The 20,646-nt window shown below is 44.4% G+C and overlaps 1 protein-coding gene across 1 annotated transcript; it reads right to left on the reverse strand.

The window, feature by feature from the left end:
- Positions 1–8,717: 8,717 nt before the first annotated feature.
- On the reverse strand, positions 8,718–17,442 carry EPPIN (epididymal peptidase inhibitor). Its single transcript, XM_023549890.2, has 4 exons — positions 17,352–17,442; positions 15,042–15,173; positions 13,306–13,472; positions 8,718–8,948 (listed from the first exon to the last, which is right to left on the reverse strand). The coding sequence occupies exons 1-4, from the start codon at positions 17,440–17,442 to the stop codon at positions 8,793–8,795; spliced, it is 546 nt and encodes a 181-aa protein (XP_023405658.2). The 3' UTR covers positions 8,718–8,792.
- Positions 17,443–20,646: the final 3,204 nt, after the last annotated feature.

The following is a 20,646-nucleotide window of genomic DNA, read 5'->3' on the forward strand; positions in this document are numbered from 1 at the left end:
CACCAAGACTCCTCTGGCGGGGAATTCTTCAAATACAGGCATGAGATTAAGGTGCTGAGTGTTAAAAAAAAAAAACAAAAAAACAAGATGACAAATAGCCACTATATACGCCCTGATTTCCAACTAGGTTGTGAAAGCTGGGAATACCTGGACCCCTAAGACCTGGATTTTAACTCCAATTTTGTGACTGACTTGCTATGTGACCTTGAAAAGACCATTTCCTGCTAGAAGCTTCCATTTGTACATGTGTCCAAAAAGGAAGGGAACTGGGGCTGGTGGAACTAACTCTTTAAATCCCTCAACTTTGACACTCTCTGAGTTTCCAAACCATCTACAGCTTCCTCTGGCTCTTGAGGAAGCTCTGAGGAGAGAATAAGAACGAGAGGGAAGATGAAGGGATCTTGGGTCTGCATGGCACCACAGGTAACAACTAAAGATTCCATTTGAGGTATCCTCTGGAGTCTAATAGGAAGAGTAATGAACAAACACTTGGCAAGGAGGGCTCTGAGTTCATCCCTGAGTAAAACGGATACTGTCAACTGCAGGGTACGCTCTGACCATCTCCAAGGGCCTCTCTGGTCCATTGGTCCCTAGGACAGAGTGATTCTGTTTCAATCATTCATGTATGTCAACCTCAATCAGAAACTGAGGCATACCAAGCAGATGGACAACCACCAAGTGCTTATTAGGTTTGGCAGGGTTCCTGAGCTAAATTTTCTCAAATTCAGAAGTACTCTTTGACATCGTGTAGCCCGCCACCTACATCTTGCAGACGGAAACTGACGCCCTGAGACGAGTATCTCTCTGCCCTATCCTGCCCCAACCAAGTCATATATTTAACCAGGGATCAAGTTGAGATTTTCATCTGGATATCTTTTTTCCCAGCTGAATGCTCTTCGCATAGGATATAGACCCAAACAGGAAGGTTTAATAGCTAGCCAACTTTTCGGTATTTAGGTCTGGATCACAAAGATGCATAAGACTGGAATTGGCTTTACAAGAGAAGAGACTAACTCTCGCAGAGGTGTGGAGGCAAGAGCAAATGTAAACGTGAGGAGATGCTGTACATGATGATAATTTGGCTAAACAGACATTTTGCAAAACTTCAAGTTAGCAGTGTTTTAGAGGTCTTGAGCACCACCCTACCCTGGCCCCCAACCCCCTTCAATGATTTTAACATTTCCTTCTAATCTCCTTCTACACCAGAAGCAGGTACCACTAGACTTCTTGAGTCTTTATTTTTTCCACTGCTCCGTTGTCCCTTAAAGATAATGCAATCCACATGTTCTGAAACTTCACAGTACTTGTTAAAATGAAGATTCCTCGGCTCCAACCCCAGAGGCTGTGATTCACTAGGTCTGCAGGACCCACATTTTAAACAAGTCTCCCAAGTGACTCTAACGCAGGTGTTTGCTAACAGCGTTTACAGAAAGAGTAATCAGTTCAACCAGCCCATTTTAAAGGAGAAACTGAGAGATAAAGAGAGGAAAGGTCTTACTCAACTGCGAGTGGATTCCAGCATCTCTTAGGGCCTCTTGACTCAAGTCATACTAAATAAAGAACTTATTTGAAAAGAGATGTCAAGGTCTTAGTGTGCTATGCTGACTGAGCCTCTTGATGTGGGCTCCCTTCTCAAGCTTGGTACCCTTTTACCTTGCCAATTCCTTTGGATACCCCTTTCTTCCTTTTCACAGTTTTCTCCATGCTTTTACTCTTTCCCTTTCCTCCCCTCCTTTCTTCTCCCCTTCCTTCTACTCCCTTCCCATCTATTCCAGCTACGTATTACTGTGAACAAATTTTCCAGACTTAGCAGTTTAAAAACAACCATTTTATTTATCTCAAGATTGTCGGCCAGGAATTGGGGATGGAATCAGGTTGGTTGTTCTCACTTGAGGTCAGATGTCTGCTGGTGCTGTGGTCGTCTGAAGGCTCTCTTGGGTATGGCAGCTCACTCATGTGTCTACAAATTGAAGGTGACCAGTGACTAACAGAGCATATCCATGGGCCTCTCCAGCATGACTGTCTCATGGTAGTGGGACTTCTTACATGGCAGCTGGTTCCTCCCAAACAAGCATCCTAAGAGGACCATGTAGAAGTTGCATGTTTTTTTCTGACTGTCCTAGTTTTCTAGGGCTCCGTAACAGAAATACCACAAGTGGGTGGCTTTAAAGAACAGGCAGTTATTTTCTCACAGTGCAGGAAGCTAGAAGTCCAAATTCAGGGCACCACCTATAGGGGGAGGCTGTCTCTGTTGGCTCTGGGGAAAGACCTTGTCTCAGCTTCTGTAGCCCCAGTGTTCCTTCGTTCCTTGGCGATTTTCATGTGGCATCTATTACCCCACATTTGTGATTGCTTCTGTGTCTTTTTTATATCTCAGAAGTGATTAGGCTTAGGACAGAGCCTATGCTGATAATGGCCTCATTAACATAAGAAAGAAAACCCATTCCCAAACAGGAGTACATCCACAAATATAGGGGCTAGGATTCCAACTCATATTTTGGGGAGATACAATTCAATACATAACACCGAACTAATTTGAGAAGTCACGTAACATCATTTTGATTTATTCTGTTAGTTAAAGCAGTCACTATGCTTACTCATATTCAGAGGGAGGGGATATAGACCCCACCTCTTGATGCAAGGCATGTGAAAGAATTTTGAAACCCTGTTTTAAACCTGTCACATCATCCAATATCTTTTCCTCTTTCATCTCTCCTTTCTACTCCCTTCCTCCTTAATTCCTCTTTGCTTCCTCAGATCTCCTCCTTTCATGCTTCTCCCCAGTTATTTTCTATTTGGGAATTTCTGTACCACATTATGGAACTATCCCCTTTGCTGCAGTCACAGAAAACAAGCCCACGAGCCCTTTCAATGATGGATTTTCTATGAAGTTGTTAGACCTCAAGTTTTGGAATCCTTTACTTCAACAGGCTCCTTTTAAGACTCAGGGAGTGGACCTTGCAATGTGTTCACAGGGTCAAGTGATTTGTAATATCTGTTAAAGTAAGATATTCTAAACATAATGAATTAGGCTGCTCTCCCTTTCCACTCTGACTTTCCCTCTGTCATGATTCCCCTTGGCCAGGTGGCCTTGGAATGGCTGCCAGCAATCTTGGCATCCAGCTAAAAGGAAGTAGAGTTTGAAATACATTTAGTTTGGAGCTAGTGCTATATATTTAGGGAGTGTTCAGTCATTTCTACATATAGTTAAGTTGTTGCTAGCTGTTATGGTGTAGGAATGGCGGCAAGCAATATTCCCATTGTCCACTGTGCCAACTCCCTTGGTATCATGACATGAAGGCATGAGGTTAGAGGTTGTATTTGCAACAGGAATGTACCTGACACTAGAAGGGTGTGGGTAGTGGAGTGGAGGAGAAACAAGATTTGAAATGTATGGGGCCAGCAACCAATCTGTGGAAAATCCTTCCAAACATCAGTTATATAAAATTGTTGTTGTTAGGTATCATCAGGTCAGCTCAAAGTCATAGTAACTTTATGTATAACAGAACGAAACGTTGCTCGGTCCTGCCCCATCCTCACACTCATTGCTATGTTTGAGCCCATTGTTGCAGCCATTGTGTCAATCCATATTGTTAAAAGTCTCTTGCTTTTTTGTTGACTCGCAGCTTTACTAAGCATGGTGTCTTTCCCCAGCAGTTGATTCCCTCCTGATGACGTGTACATAAAATCATAAATAGAAAAATCAGTTCTGATGGAAGTCTGTTCAGAACAACAATTCTTTATTGTCAAGATTATACTTGATAATTCAAGATATAATTTTAAATGCACCATGCTTTTTTTCTTTTTTGATGACATTGGGCAAAAGAGGGTTAATCAGAATTTCTGTGTTTTTAGGGCACAAACCTGCAGCAGAACCACAAACAGTAAGCATGGTTGTGCATTCAGGCATGGGTTTTATGCATCCCAGTTATAATCAAAAATGTATTTGAATCAACCATGTTAAATGAAAGGCTGAATTGTCTCCCCCTTTTCTCCATAGAAATTGATTTTTACAAAAGTGATGTTATACATGTAAAAATTGATTAATCAGGACATTACCTTGTTTCATAAACTTTGTGGAATTTGTGATATCTGTCAGCTTTTAAAAAATTGTAATCTGTCGTGATTTCCTTTCTTGCTTTAAATAAATATTCACTATTGCATTTTTTTATTGCATTTAACTTTTTATTGTTTTTCTTAAAGGAGACCCATAATTTTAAAAGATGGTCCCTAGGTGGCACAAGGATTTTCCCTACAACTGGACCAATAAACAACATCATGACAACTGGTAAAGAAATTTAAGTTCTTAAGGATTTCATTCTTTTTGGATCAACAATCAATGCCCATGGCAATCATGCCAGCAGTCAAGAAATCAAATCACATATTGCATTGTGTAAATCTGCTGCAAAGAACCTCTTTAAAATGCTAAAAAGCAAGGATGTCACTTTGATGACTAAGGTGCACCTGGCCCAAGCCATGGTATTTTCAATCACTGGACAATGAAAAAGGAAGACTGATGAAGGATTGATGCTTTTGAACTGTGGCATTGGTGAAGAATATTGAATATAGCATGGACTGCCAGAAGAATAAACAAATCTGTCTTGGAGAAAGTACAGCCAGAATGTTCCTTAGAAGGTGGAGAGACTTTGTCTCACTTACTTTAGACGTAATGTCAGGAGGGACCAATCCCTGGAAAAGGATAATTTGCTTGGTAAAATAGAGGGTCAGTGAAAAACAGAAAGGCCCTAAAAGAGATGGGTTGACACAGTGGTTGCAACAAGGATCTCAAATATAGCAACGATTGTGAGGATGGCGCAGGACCAGGCAACATTTTGTTCTGTTGTATGTGGTGTCGCTATGAGTCGGAGCCGACTGGATGGCACCTAACAACAACAAAGGTGGTACAAACCGTTTGTGCTCTACTGCTAATCTAAAGGTTGGCAGTCCCAACTCATCCAGTGTTACCACGGAAGGCCTGCTGATCCACTTCTGTTAAGATTACAGCCAAGAAAACCCTATGGAGCAGTTCTACTCTGTAACACATGTGACTGCTGTAAGTCTGAGTAGACTCAATGGCAGCTAACAAAAAAAAATTTATAATCTTTAAAACCCATTGTCTTTGAGTCGGTTCCAACTCATAGCAACCCTATAGAACAGAGTAGAACTGCCCCATAGTGTTTCCAAGGAGTGGCTGGTGGATTCGAACTGCCGACCTTTTGATTAGCAGCTGAGCTCTTCGACTACTATGCCACCGGCGCCCTACCTTATAAGCTTTAGACCATATAAAACATCATCTTCCCTGGCCATGTCGTTAAGTCTCATGGCAATTTTACAAGGGTGATAGAATAACCAGAGTTCTAAACGTGCAGAATCTCTTCTGCGTATAACTACAGATAGAGAACAGATGTGAATTACTGAGCCTCAGAGATAACAGGCTTCACATAGCACTTTACTAGGCAAACTGGGGGCTTCATAGGGATAAATGGGAGCCCTGAAAGTTGAAGAGATAGGATCACGCCCCCTGGTAAGGGGTTAAAGAGGGAAGGACATTATGTTTGAAAAGAAGCTGAGCTGGAGGAAAGGAGACAGTAAATCCTGGTGGTCAGTTTGGGGAACATCCAAGATCTTGGCAGCTGAGAGTTGGCTAGTGGAAGTCAATATGGCACATTCAATGGTCAGGCATATATAGAGAGACAGTTGGATTATAAGTCAGGTCTTGGAGATTGCCCCCACTCTTCCTTAGGTTAGCCAGGAAGATGATGAGCCTTTGAGATGGGAGAATAGAAAGGGTGAGATGCTCAGGCTCTGTCCCCCTTAGGAACCAAACCTTACAGTTAATGGAAGGAGGTGGGCTCATTGTTACATCCTTTCACAGGAAAAACAAATAGATGTGGAGTGGCTCTTTTGAACTCATAGATTGATCATATGTTCTGATTTGTCCAGTAGAGTCCAGAAGAGCCTGTCATCCCAGAGTAATGATGAAGGGCACCCCCTTTCACTCTCAAAATTGTCTTGCTTTGGCCAATAAATTACGTGGTTGCCCTGACTATAAGTTGCCTTAAAAGGAAAAAGAAGACCATTGGTGATGAAGGTTGGAAAGAAGCAAAAGCCTGGAAATGATTGGCTGGTCAATGGTGTCTACAACTAGGTTGGGGTTGCTATACCTACATCTGACTTGACCTTGGACATGCCTCCATCTCCACTTCCTCTCTTTGCACCCTCCACTCACTTCACTTTGACTGCTGCCCCCCTTATCATCACCTCCTTCCCCAAAATAATCCTTCCACCTCTCTGCATGGTGCATTCTTACCTGCTGTTTGGAGCGAGTTCTGTCAGCACTGGGTCTGCCAAGGTTGTAGCCATCCTGGAATGGACAAAGCAAGACCCAGACTACCCAGCGTGACCCTGGAGAGGATGGGAGACTGGGGCCCCTAAGACTCACTTTTTTTGTGGCAGCTGGTCATGCAGATGGATTCAGATTGGAAGTTGTTACTGTTCCCTAGGCAACCGCCATAGATAAATTTGTAGCAGTTCCTGGCTTCCTTATTATACCACCAGCGTTGAATATAGGCCAGGCAGGGGCCAGTATCCTTTGGCATACTGCATATGTCTGCAGGGAGACCACAGAGCAGAGCTGTTTAGGTGTCTGCTTCCTTTGAGAACATAGACTTCCTCCTTCTTCCGACCGCTGCTCTCTTTGTCTCCATTGAGACTCAGGTGACTTTGACTCAAGACTCTGCTCCTAATTTTGTATGAATCTTAACCACTCGCTTTATCTGCCTGGTCCTAGACATCCTCATCTGTACAATGAGAATACAAAATGCCCCCTGCTTGTTTTACAGGGCTGTTGTAAGGAGCAAATGAGGACATACCACATTACCTCTTTTGCTGTGCCTCCCTCACAGCTGAACAACTCAATCTAGCTGGTTTTACCTCTTAAACAGTTCTCTGTTACTTCCCTCCTGCCGCTTTCTAATTCAAGCATCATTATGATCTCCAAGACTTTTCCAACCTACTATGCATTGGTTTCCAAACCACTGGTCTCAAGATACCAATCAAAAAAACCCAAACCCCATTGTCACCGAGTAGCGACCCTATAGGACAGAGTAGAGCTGCCCCATAGTGTTTCCAAGAAGCGGCTGGTGGACTCAAACTCCCAGCCTTTTGGTTAGCACGCATAGCTCTTAACCACTGCACCACCAGGACTCCAGGCTCAAGGTAAGTTCTACCAAACCCCAGAAGGACTATAGAATCTGTTTCCTCTTTCTCCTCTCCAGCTTTAATTCTTATCACTTCTCCCATCATCTATCTTTTCGAACTACATGGTCTAAAAATTCCATGCTCTTACACACTTCCATGCCTTTGCACATACCTGGAGTGTCCATCCCTCTCTTGCTAACTAGATATACTCTTACTCATCCTTCAAAACCCTTCCGAGATATCAACTCTTTGCTGTGATGTCTTTCTTTGTTCCATTCTTTGTCCCTTGCCTTTTGTTACTGCTTCTCAATCTTGCATAAGTTTGTCATTTCTATAACTAAGTGTTCATATTTTCTGACTCCTCCATGAGAATGTGAGATTTTTTTAAAGTAAGACATAGGTCTTAGGTCTTCTTGGTATACCAGTTCCTAGCAGATAACCTGGCACAGAGTGCTCCAGGAATGTTCACAGTGAAAAATGAAAATTTATCCTGAAAGCATTTTTTGAACACCTGTTTTATACATAGTGCTGTAAGTTATAAATAAGAGTTCTTCAGGAGCTCATAGTCTGAAGCACAGCAACAACAATAATTATAGCATTTACTAAAGTGTCAAGCGCTGTTCTAAGCACTTGACACATATTAGGTCCTCTGATTGTCCCCATTTTGTAGATGAGGAAACTAAGGCTCAGAGGAGTTATTTGTCCAAGGTCACACAGTTGGTAGGGAATTTGAATGCTGATAGACCATTGCTTTTAGCATCAAGACCAGACTCTTTAACCTTCCTTGCTGGAACCCTCCCTACCTAGTCCAGCTTCATCTTTCCCAACCTTTCTCATCCCTTACCATGCTCATGCTCACTGTCTGCTCCCTGGCCTCCCCAGGCCTCACCATGCTGCATCCCAACACATGACCTTTGCACATGCTGTTCTTTATATCTGGAAGGCTCCTCTCTCCAAACTTACCTACGAACTACCCATCTTTCAGATCTTAAATTATGGATCCCTATTTCCGGGAAAAGCTTTCCTGACTTTCTTGACCACATTGAGCAAGTGAATTCCATCATGGGCCTCGGTAGCACCAGTAAATATTTGTTGAATGAGTGTGTATCTGAATAGTCCTTGACAGTCTTCTTTAGGGCCCAATGATATGGGCAGAGAGTAATGAGTGTAGGAGGTCAAAGATGGTCTGGATCTGTATAGACAGAGGGGCCTGGAGAAAAAAGCCAGAAGATACAAATTGTATACATGTCTCTTATAGTTATCATACCACCTGACAAAAATCTTGGCAGTTCATAGGACTTCAGTGGCTACTTGGCATCTCAGAGAATCACAGACGAGTAGCTGAGAGACCATGTGGCCCAATACCCACACTTATCTTATGAATGAGGAAACTGAGGCCCAGAAAGAAGAATGACATTGCTCATGTTACATAGTGTAATAGAGACAGGAATGAAATCAAATCCATGCCTCCCAAGACCAGCACTTTCAGGATTTGTATCAAGTGGTGGGTGTGCCCAGACTCTTGCTCAGAGACCAGCCCAGCCCAGTGACACAGGGGAGGGGTCTGACCAGGACAGAAAGGGACAAGGGCATTAGGTAATCAGGGGCTGTACGTTACCTTGTCTGAGGTCTAAACATTTCTTTCCACAGCTGTACATGCAGCACTTCAGGTTCCCTGGGCAAGGTCTGCGTATAGAACATTGGTCCCTTTCTCGGACTTCACACTTTATTCTGAATCGGGGACATCTCTCTGAGGGGAAGATATACTCACTTGGAGCCTTGAAGGGGCCAGAGTCCCTCTCTTCCCAGGACTAGGGCACCACTGTGAAGTTAGGGAAGGTTGTTTTCACATGCCTTGTTCCCAGAAGGCAGTAAACTCCGGGGGCTCAGGATTTTCATAGTACTGTCCATGCCCCCAACCCCATAACAGTTCAGCATTTAATCTCTAAACATGACCCCAAACCCTCACCACCACCCAAGGTTCCCGGGAGAAGGACCCTCTTTTCTAGGGCCTTGCTGCCTTTGGACAGTCCTGCAGGGGAGGAGAGGGGGGCGCTATAACAGGTGGTGATTAAGATTTCCATTTTTGGAGTCAGCTGGTAGGCTTTTGAATTCTGTTTAACACTTAGTACTCATACGCCCTCTCTGAACCTTGGTTTCCTCATTTGCCTCATAGGATTGTTTTGAGGATGGATACCACCAAGCTTCTAAATCCATTGTCATGCTGCCTGGGGTGTAATAATAATGACTAATATTGATGAAGCATTTACTATGTGTCTGGCCTTTTTTCCTTTAATCCTCATTACAGCTCTGTGGGTAAGTCCTATCAATGCTCCCCAGTAAAAACCCAGTGCTGTCGAGTCGATTCCGACTCATAGCGACCCTATAGGACAGAGTAGAACTGCCCCCATAGAGTTTCCAAGGAGCGCCTGGCGGATTTGAACTGCGGACCCTTTGGTTAGCAGCCCTAGCATTTAACCACTACACCACCAGGGTTTCCTATCAATGCTCACGTTTTATAAATGAGGAATCTGAAACGTCCTTTGGAATGGTGAGCTACGAAGACTCCATAATTAGCAGCTAAACTATATTGAGTACTCAGTAGGGGTTGAAAGTCCGTGCTCAGGAACCACACATCGCTACTGCTCATCTGAAACATAGGGAGATTATATGAACTCGCCCAAGGTCACGTGGCTACTGAGCAGTAGCGATGTGTGGTTCCTGAGCACGGACTTCCAACGCCTACTGAGTACTCAGTATAGTTTAGCTGCTAATTATGGAGTCTTCGTAGCTCACCATTCCAAAGGATTTCTGGAGACTGTTCTTTATCCCAAAGGCAAGCCTGCCCTGTGGGCATGGAGGTGGGGAGACTTTTGGGGGCCACAACAGGAAGATTTGGAAGCTGATGAGGGTGGTTCTGGAGAGCCACCTGTCTTTCTTGTGGGGAAGGCCCTTAGGTTTTCCAGTTCCCTTGGTCCATTTCTTGAGGCCACGCTCAACCCCCTCCAGGGGGCACTTCTACTCAGTATGGTGGTGTGGGCTCAGGTGCCGCGGGCTCAGGTGCCTCGGGCTCAGGTGCCGCGGACTCAGGTGCCGCAGGCTCAGGTTCCTTCGTTCACCAAGGGTGTCTTACCAAGAGGAAGAGGGTGGAAAGAATAGCTCTAAATGTGTCTCCTCCCTCTCTTTTAGGATCCCAGGCTGAGGTTGGGCAGGGGGCATTCCTGGGCTATGGAATTGTTTTTTGTTCCTTCCTCCCAGTCAATTTCCCTTTCTCCAGAGCAAGGACTGAGTCCTCAATACTTACTGCTTCTAGACCCCTCAACCAGCCCAAGTTCCTGGACACTCCACAGGACGATGAATGGTACCAGGATTGGGAGAAGTCTCGAGAGCCCCATTTTAGGAGGAACTGGCCTGGCCGGTGGCGTAAAAATGAGGGACTGCTGCTCAGCAGCTCTTGCCTCTGAACTTTGGCTGCCCTGGCTCAACCTTGCACCACAGGAGCTGGCATCACTGGAGACAAGCCAACCACACTCCCTTCACTGTGGAACACCAAAAGCCTGAGGCCATCAGTGAACTAGCTGGCACCCACAGCCCCAGCCCTGGAGACTCTTAACAGGCAGCTCCTGAACCTTAGTTCCCTGGGCTGGCCATCTGATCAACCAGGGAGTGGGGACAAATCTTGTTTGGGGCTTTCCAGACTCCCGTAGTGGGAAGGAATGTTCAACTCCAGGGTCTTCAAGCTTCCAGGGAGAGTTTGGGGGTCAAGAATATCCTTCCTTTCCATTTTTACTCTTCTCCCAACATGTTCATTATTTTCCTGTCTATTTTTCTCACACTATTTCTTTTTCTTCTCTCTGTGCTTTCACTTTGTCCCTGTGCTTCTTGCTGTCTTTTACTCTGTGCCTCTCTCTGTCTTTCTGTGAGTCTCTCTCTTCCTGGATCTCTTGCTCCATCTCCTTCACTTTCCTTATGTCTTTCTCTTCTTTTCTCCCTTGGCCACCCCTTTCTTTAATCATTGTCAGAAAGTAAAGGTATCACCATAAGTATGGTGTGGGGGAAGAACCAGACTGATCACCAGATCTTCAGATATCTTCTGTCAAAGCCATGGTCCTTTGAGAGCAGAATATATTAGAGTTAATGGAAAGTTTCTGTCATTGGGTGCAATTTAGAATAGGTGATGCAGGAAGGAGCAGGTAAATGTCAGTCACGGCTTCAGAACTAGCTGGAGCAGTGGAGCCTGAAGTTTGTTCTACTGAGCCTCTCAACTTAAGTCTTGAAGGCTCAGTAAGAGAGTGGACTCAATGTGGGGCATGAATGAATCTGAACAATGCAAAGAGTAGACTGTCACAGGCACTGTTTTTGCCCCACCCCAATACCCTCTTGGCTTACCTCTGCTGTCCCCTGCAGCTGCGGGGTACAGTGCCAGTGCACACTGACAGCATCCACCTCAAGTGCCAGAGTCTTCTCTGCTGTGGGTTTTCTCTGGCTCCATGGGAGCTTGTTCAGCTTGTATATGGGCAGTTTGGAAGACCAAGGGATTTAATACCCCAGGCATCCAGTGACGCATGGGAATCTGTGGATATATGCCTCAACTTCCCCACCATCAGAGACAAAAGAGGAAAATTTGGAGATATGATTTACATGGTCGCTTAGAAGGTCTCCAGCTGGAAGGAGCCACAGTTTCCCACAGTGGTGACCAGCCCATTATCAACTCTTCTCTCTTCCCTGTACTGCTTACCCCACTCCCTCCTTTATGCTTCTTGGGAGACGTCCCCAAAAAACTACTTACACCCATGCCCTTGTCCCAGGATTGGCTTCTTGGGGATCTAAACTAAGGCAACACCCACAGGCCCTTGTTTTAAAGGCTTTTACAATTTTTTGAAGAAACAGAAGAGGGTAACAATATCCCAAGGAATCTCAACTCTCAAGGTTCTGATTGTCATCATTCCCAGCAAAGGTGTCACCAGAAGCCCCAATGACCCCTCACTCACTGCAAAGTGTCATGTGCTGAACAGACATAAACCACTCAGCCTCAGAGGCACAGATCTCAACAAAGCACTTTATTGGGAAAAACTGGGAGTTACACAGGGGTAAATAGGGGCTCTGAAAGTTAGAGATTAAAAAGCAAGGCATAGAGAAGGGGTTGCAAGGGAAGATGCTATGTCTGAAAAGAGGCTGAGCTGGGGGAGGGGGAGGGAGATGCCTGGGTTTAGCTTTGAGAAGAGCCAGGCCTCAAAGATGCCATCTTTGAGCATCAGTCAGGTGCATGGAGAAAGCCTTGGGTTCTCAGCCAAATCCTGGGTTGTTCCAGTGCATCCTTATCCCTTCAGAAAGAGGAGCCTAATGAGAATGTAGGAGGGGACCAGGTAAGCAGGTTGGGTGAACTTATCTTTGGAACTAGTCTAGAAAATATGTTTGTACATCTTTTCAGAGGACAATATTAAGAAGAAGTGGGTTCGTTTTATTTTGGGATATGTATATGAAAACCCAGTTGCCATTGAGTCAACTATGACTCATGGAGGGTGTACATGTGTGTCTGTGCTCCATAGAGTTTTCAAAGGCTGAGTTTTTGAAGTAGATCACTGGGCCTTTCTTCCAAGGTGCCCCTGGATGGACCCAAATCTCCAGCCTTTCTGTTAGTAGCTGAGTGTTTTTTTTTTTTTTTTTTTACTGTTGTTGCACCACCCAGAAACTCCTTGGGGGTTATAAATTTCCTTAAAGGAGAAAGAAATGAGTGTGGATTGCTGGTGAAGTGTTGTGATGAGGAAGCGAGTGGCCTGGAATGGTGGGTTGGTCAATAATATCTGGTCTGGGCTGGTCATGACCTTCTGGAATTGGTCTCTGAGATTTCACCACTTCTGCATCCTCCTTCCACTCCTCTTAGCTCCCCTTACCCTGGCCAGTTTTGATTAATCACCACCTTTCTCCCCAGCCTCAGTTCCTAGAAAGCCACTCTGCCTACCCCTTTGCAAGGTGCATTCTCACCCCCTGATGGGAGCTGCTCTGTCAGCACCAGGTCTGCGAGGTCATAACCATCCTGGAATGAGTCGACCAGCACCCAGACCTCCCAGGGTGGCTTGGTGAGGTGGGGTCCCTGGGACTCACCTCTCTTCGGCAAAAGTTCTGGCAGAGGGCTTTGGATTGGAAGTTGTTGTTGTTCCCATGACAGCCACCGTAGATGAAGCTGGAACAGGTGTTATTTTCTTTATCATACCACCAGCGAGGAAAATAAGCCATGCAGAGGCCAGCATCTTTTGGCAATTTGCATATGTCTGCAGGGAGAGCCCAGAGTACTCAGAGTGCTGCCTAGGAAAGAACAGTTGTTCTTCGTTCCCCCTGGCAACCACATAGACAAGACAGAGGCAGGCTCCTTGTCCCTTATCATAATCCTAGTAGCTTTGACATATTTGCATGTATTTGCATAGATGTTTGGCATCTGCCTCCCCAGGAAACATTGACCTGCCCCTTCTCTGACCACCAGCCTCATTGTCTCCACTAAGAGTGAACTTTGGTTCAAGACTCGGTTCCTTATTCAGTGTGTGCACATCAACCACCCACTTTACCTTTCGGGTCCTTGACTTCCTCATCTTCTGTGAAATGGGAATGCAATACCCCACCCTGCTTGCCCCCAGGGGTGTTGCGAAGGGTAAATGGGGCCACCTTTATGGCCCTCTAAGTTGTGAGCTCCTTGATTGTATCTGGGTGTTCATTCCTAGCACAGGGTCAGGCAGAGAGTAGCTGCTGAGTATATAGGTCCTGAATGAATAAAGGGTATGGAAGTGGCTGGAAAATTATAAATTACAACCCAATCACTCTGCCTTCCAAATTGTGCCAATGAAAGGGAATACAAGTAAAGGGCAAGTTCGTTCAGGGCAAAAGGTAATTTTTCAGATGGCCAATTCATGTTTCCTCCTTGGGACATTCTGATCTCAATTCTAGGTTGCCTTTCTCAGGGAAGCCTTCCTCAGCCTCTCTGACCACATTGGGTAGTTCTAATCCTACTATGGGTCTCAGAAGCACTACATACATATTTATTAAGTAAATTGATAAAGAATCCTTGATAGTTTTTTTTTGTTTTTGTTTTTGGAGCCCAGGGAGATAGGCATGAAGTTAAGATTGCAGCAGCAAAGAAAAAACTCTCTGGTCTGGAGTGGTCAGGGAAGGTTTCCTCGAAGTGGAGGCTGGTCGAAGGTTGGATTTGTATAGGCAGAGAGGCTGCCACTAGGGAACAAAAAGACAGGAAACACAAACTGTTTGATTGTCACTTGCGGCAACAATGTTGGTACATGTTGGGCCAACAATGGCCATCTGGTGACTCAGAAAATCATAAAAGAGTAGAAAGTAGCCAAGAGACCATCTGGTTCAATTCCACAACTATACCCATCTTTCATCTGGGGAAATCAAGGCTTATATAGAAGAAGGACATTATCTAATGTCGCCCACCCAGGGCTTCAAACTGGTTCATTTTTTGTTCAAACCCGTGTTGGGAATTATCATTTCTATCCCAGAAATACTGAATCTGAAATCTACATTTTAATAAGATCCCAAGGTGATTCTTACGTATAATAAAAATTGTGAGCCACTACTCTACTAGTGGTTCTCAGAATCGGTACCTAACCAGTTGCATCAGCATCATCTGGGAACTTATTAGAAATAAAAATTCTTGGCAGGGGTTCGAACCAGAATGAACCAGTCGGCAGCCCTGCAGACACCATATTAGGGGTAATGATGAATCTGAATCTCACATCTCCCAAGTCCAGCAACCTTGCTCAGAGAACAGCCCCAGTGGGTAGAAGTTGCGGGCATGGGTAGTGGAGTTGGTTATTCTAAGACTCTATTACCTTGTCGGAGGTCTAAACATTTTCTTCCGCAGCTGAATTGGCAACACTTCTCGTTGTCCTGGCAGTGTCTGTCCTTCTTACACTGATCCCTTTCTTGGAATTCACATTGTTCTTTGATTCTGGGGCATTTCTCTAGGAAAGAGCAGGCATACCACTTTGAGCCTTGGAGGGCACAGCACTCAGCCTTCCCCAACTCAAGGCAATGCTGGGGGTCAAGGAAGTCTGTTTTCATTTTGTCAGTTCCCAGAAGTCCTTTTCCTCAGGGTGCTCTCATGTATTTCTCAGCACTGTCTCCCAACCACCCTTACTCTCTGCCTTCTTGCCCCAGCCCCTAACTCACCCCCTCTAAAGCAGGGTTTTGCAACCTTGGCGCTATTGACATCTGGGCCGGATTATTCTTCATTGTGGGGTCTGTCCTGTGCATCGTGGGGTGTTTAGCAGCATTCCTAGCCTCTTCCTAGTAAATCCAAGTAGCAGCTCCCAGCTGAAACAATCAAAAATGTCTCCAGACATGGCAAATGTTCTTCTGGGGGCAAAAATGATCCCCATTGAGAACCATTACGCCAAGCTTACCTGGTCATTTTGACATTGTTGAGGAGTCGGTGCCTGGGAGTTCCCTTGGGTGGCGCTGTTGTACAGTGGTTATGGTCATTCACCCTGGAGTCAGGTTGTCATGTTTTTGAATTCTAACTCTTTGTACACCACTTACCCTATCTGAAATTTGGTGTCTTCATTCATAAAACAGTTTTATCCTTATAGAGTTGTGAAGAAGAAATTAGACCAAGTAGGTAAAGCTATAATCATAGTAATTGGTGCACAGTAATATTAACTAGCATCTGTCAAGTTACCATAAGCCAAGCACTCTTCTAAGCATTTTAAATATATTATCTCATTTAATCACCATAACAGCTCTAAGAAGTACATTCTATTAAGTACAGATAAGAAAACTGAAGCACATGGAGTGTAAGTAACTTGTCCAAGTTTGCAAGGCTGCTAAGTGGTGGAGCCAGGATTTGAATTCACTAAGTCTGACTCCCATAAAGAAAACAAAAATCCTCACAACTGGACCAATAAGCAATATGATAATAAATGGAGAGAAGATTGAAGTTGTCAAGGATTTCATTTTACTTGAATGCACAATCAATGCCCTTGGAAGCAGCAGTCTAGAAATCAAATGATGCATTGAATTGGGCAAATCTAATGCAAAATACCTCTTTAAAGTGTTAAAAAGATGTCACTTTGAGGACTAAGGTGTGCCTAACCCAAGCCATGATATTTTCAATCACATCATATGCATGCGAAAGCTGGACAATGAATAAGGAAAACTGAAGAAGAGTTGATGCCTTTGAACTGTGGTGTTGGCGAAGAATATTGAATATACCATGGACTGCCAGAAGAACAAACAAATCTGTCCTGGAAGAAGTTCAGCCAGAGTGCTCCTTAGAAGTAAGAATGGTGAGATTTCATCTCACATACTTTGGACATGTTATCAGGAAGGACCAGTCCCTGCAGAAGGACATAATGCTTGGTAAAATAGAGGGTCAGCAGAAAAGAGGAAGACCTTCAATGAGATGGACTGACACAGTGGCTGCAACAATGGGCTCAAGCATAACAACAATTGTGAGAATGGCGCAGGATTGGGCAGTGTTTTGTTCTGTTGTGCATAGGGTCGCTATGAGTCAGAACCAACTCCATGGCACCCAACAACAAGTCTGACTCCAGATCACTCTTTTTAAATCCTTACTTTCTGAGTGTTTGGTAAATGGTAGTAATGATCGTTATTATTATATAGCCGTGGAGTATCAGTGTTTTAGGTTTAAAGGGACTTCTGGACACCGTTCTTTATTCCAAAGTCAGGAAAGCCCTAGGGATGTAGGAACACTTTAGGACTACATTTGAAAGAACAAGGAGCTGATGGGGATGATATCCCAAGAAAGGATTCTTTCTTGTGGGTTGGGGGAAAATCCCCTTAGGCTTCCCAGATTACTACACAACTAATATATAATCTCTCCCATAAAGACTAGACTCTGTGACCCTCCTCCCCCCCCCAACCCCTCCACAAGAAAGATCCTCTAGTTCAAAACGGCTGAAAGTGGTGGTTGCCTCAGTCCTGGGTTCCTGCATTCACGGAAGGGATCTTCCACAGGGAGGGAGATAGGAAGAAATATTCCAAATATTTCCTTCATCTCCCAAACTTGGACCCGGGCTAAGATGGTGAAATACAACCCAGGCCTAAGAAATTGTTCCTTGTTCCCTCCTCCCAGCCAACTTCCCTTTCTCCAGGGCAAGGGCTGAGGGCCCGGTACTTACTGGGAAAGAGCCAATTATTCAGCCTAGGTCCCTGGACATTTGCTAGGAGAATGAATAGCACCATGATGCTCAAAAGTCCAGAAGACTCCATTCTGAAGAGGGGCTGGCCTGTCCGGTTGTTCCAGAACTTGGAAATGTCTTGCTGCCTTGGCCCAGGCTATTACCTCAGTAGCCAGTATCTTGGATATGAGAACTGGAGACAAGCCAGCCACCCCCTTTCCTGCTGGGAACACCAAGTTCCTGAGCAGGGACTGGCATCCACAGTCCACAGCTCTCGGGGAGGGGGTCTCTTATTGGATGACTCCTGATCCTTAGCTCACTGGGCTGGCCTGGGCTCTCTGGTCAGCCAGGGGAAGTGGGCAAACATATCTCACACTTTCCAGGCTACCTTAGGAGAAGTGAATGTCGCCCTCTGGGGTCTTCATTTTAATAACTTTAAGATTGTGGATTGTCCTCATTCTCCATTTCCCATTTTATCTGTTCTCCTAATGGGCACAACCCTTCTGTTTGTTTCTGACAATGTATCTTTATTGATCAGTTGGTATCATTTTGTTTCTCTGTGCCTCTTGGTGTCTCTATCTGACTTATCTTCTTTTTCTGTGAGTCTCCCACGGTTTCCACGTCTCTGTCTCCCTCTCCTACAATTTTCTCCCATCGGTCTCCTTTTTCTCTTCTCTTTGGGTCATCCATATTCTTTGGCCTTGGCCAAAGAGTAAAGATGTTGCCACAGAGTAGGGTGTCGGGGAGGAATCAGGCTGCTAACTAAGTATTCAAATAGAGTCTTTCGAAATGGTCTTGCTTTGCCAGCAGGAGAGAACGATACAGCTTATAGGGAGCTTCTATCATCTGGTACAAACTCCTCTTTGTTTGAGGAGGAATTGAGAGATGAAGAGACCTGTCTGCAAGACTACAGCTCAATAAAGATCAATAACATAACAGAGCTGGCTGGACTGTAACCGGGCCAGTGAAGGGTTTAATGGAAAGAGGGTGCTGGAGAATTGGGCAGCTTTCCTTCAGCCACGGAACCCACAGTATCAGCCAATCAGTCTTGGTAGAGATAGAGGCACTGCTCAAAGGGTAAATGTTATTTGTAGGTCCCCCCTTCCCTTCTCTAACTAGCTGTTAACCTTTTGGGCCAAGCTTTGTTCTCCAAATTGTCCTACGTAAGGGACAGAAGCCAAATAAAGCCAGCCTTGTCATCAATGAGTGACTATATTGTCTAAAATTTAGGATCACAGACAGAACCCACATGGGAATTCCATCCCACCAGTTTCACAACCTCACTTAAGGAAGATCCCACAAGGAGATTAGGGAATTAGATTGCTAATGAACACCCAAAATGTCCTGAGTACTGTTCTTCCTATGCCACTTCCCTCATTCTCCCAACCTCAGCCTAGGAGAGAGTGGAAACCTGGAATATCTAGGTAGAAGGGCTCTGCAGGCCCTTCAAGTCCCATTTCCTCATTTTGCAGATAGGGACTACAAGGTCAAAATAAGTGAAGATGCTGACTCAATGTCACCCAGTAAGTAAGTGTCAGAGCTAAGGTTAGGATGGAGCTGAGTCTGTAAGTTCCTGTCACAAGTCACAGCGGAATCTTCTGATACAGGTGTGGATATAATATTTTACTGAAGGTGATGAAGAATGATGAATCCAAAGAGGGTGAGGTAGTATCTTTCGTGGGGACAAAGGGTGAAGACTTATAAAACTAGCATATGTCCAAATAGCTCTCTCATTGCCATTAAGTCAATTTCAACTCATAAGGCTGTATCCTTCTCTCAGTTTTCTTGAGAACACTTTCTGGTTTTTCTGTCCCATTCCATCTTGCCTAATTTCCAGCCCCACCCAAGGGTCTCACTTTCCCAGCAGGTGAAATGTAACTATTACATCCTACTAATGTAGCCTGTGCTCAGAATGAGTAATTCTAAGAAGCACCAAGAATCCTGGGCTTTATCTGGCAACTCCTGCTTATTCATTAGATCAAGACATGTCACTTGTGCTTTAATTCTTGTCACTGGTTTTCTATGTTGCTCCCTGTGCCTCTAACTGTATTAATAAATTAATTGTTTCTCTAAATAGGCTTTCAGTGCCATTGAACAGGTCTATGTCAAGAACCTTGTGCTTAGAACATGGATAAACCCAAAACCCATTGCTGTGGAGTCAGTTCCGACTCATGGCAACCCCATGTGTTTCAGATTAGAACTGTACTCTATAGGATTTTCAATGACTATAATCTTACTCAGATAGATCGCCAGGTCTTTCTTCTGTGACACCACTGGGTGGATTCAAACCACCAATCTTTCAGGAAGTAGCTGAGAGCAAACCATTTGTACCACCTGGGGACCTTTTAGAACAAGAATAGGTCCAGAATAAGCAGTCAGTACATTCCAATGTATGAATGAGGTGGATAGGTAGGGAGATTGGTAGATATATGGATGGGTAGGTAAATATGTGGTCAGATGTATGGTTGGTAGAGTGATGAATGGGAAGACAGTTGGATGAGTAGGAGATAGTTAGATGAGTAGGAATAGGTGAGGGTAGCATGGATGTTTGGGTGTATGAACACACGGATTATGGATGGGTAGATGAATGGCTGGGTGAAGAAGTGGAGTGGGTTGAATATAAGGGCGGATAGGCCAATACTGGAATGGATGGGACTATAGATGGAGGCTGTTTGAACAAAAGGTGGATGGAGGGGAGATGGGTGTAGAAATGATGGATGAGTGTGTTGATGGGTATAAGAGGACATGTGTGTGTGTAAAAGATGAATAGGTTGATACTAGGTTGGCGGAGGAAAGACTATATATAAAATTAGCATCTTGATCTATAGAAGGAAGATGAGTGAGAACGTTTAAGTGTCTTAGTTTCCTAGTGCTGCTATAGCAGAAATACCATAAGTGGGTGGCTTTAAAGAGCTGAAATTTATTTTCTCACATTTCAGGAGGCTAGAAGTCAGAATTTAGGGTGTGGCTCTAGGGGGAGGTTCTTCTTTATTTCAGCTTCTAGTAGTTGTCAGTCCTTGGAGATCTTGAGTTTGTGGATTCATCTGCCTCTGTCTTTGTTGTCAGATAGTGTCTATTTTCCCTTCCCTTTGTATCTGCATGTATTTCTCAGGGTCCACACTGCTCTTTATGTAACTCAGGATCCATGCTACACTGGTATGACCTCAACTGACTAATTAATTAATTAACATTAGACTAGATTGCATTATGGAAATGTGACTACATTACATTTGATTATAGTAAATCCACAGGCATAGGGATTAGGTTTCCAACACATATTTTGAGGGGACACAAT

The sequence above is a fragment of the Loxodonta africana genome, chromosome 24 (assembly GCF_030014295.1).
Source record: "Loxodonta africana isolate mLoxAfr1 chromosome 24, mLoxAfr1.hap2, whole genome shotgun sequence".
NCBI lineage: Eukaryota > Metazoa > Chordata > Mammalia > Proboscidea > Elephantidae > Loxodonta > Loxodonta africana.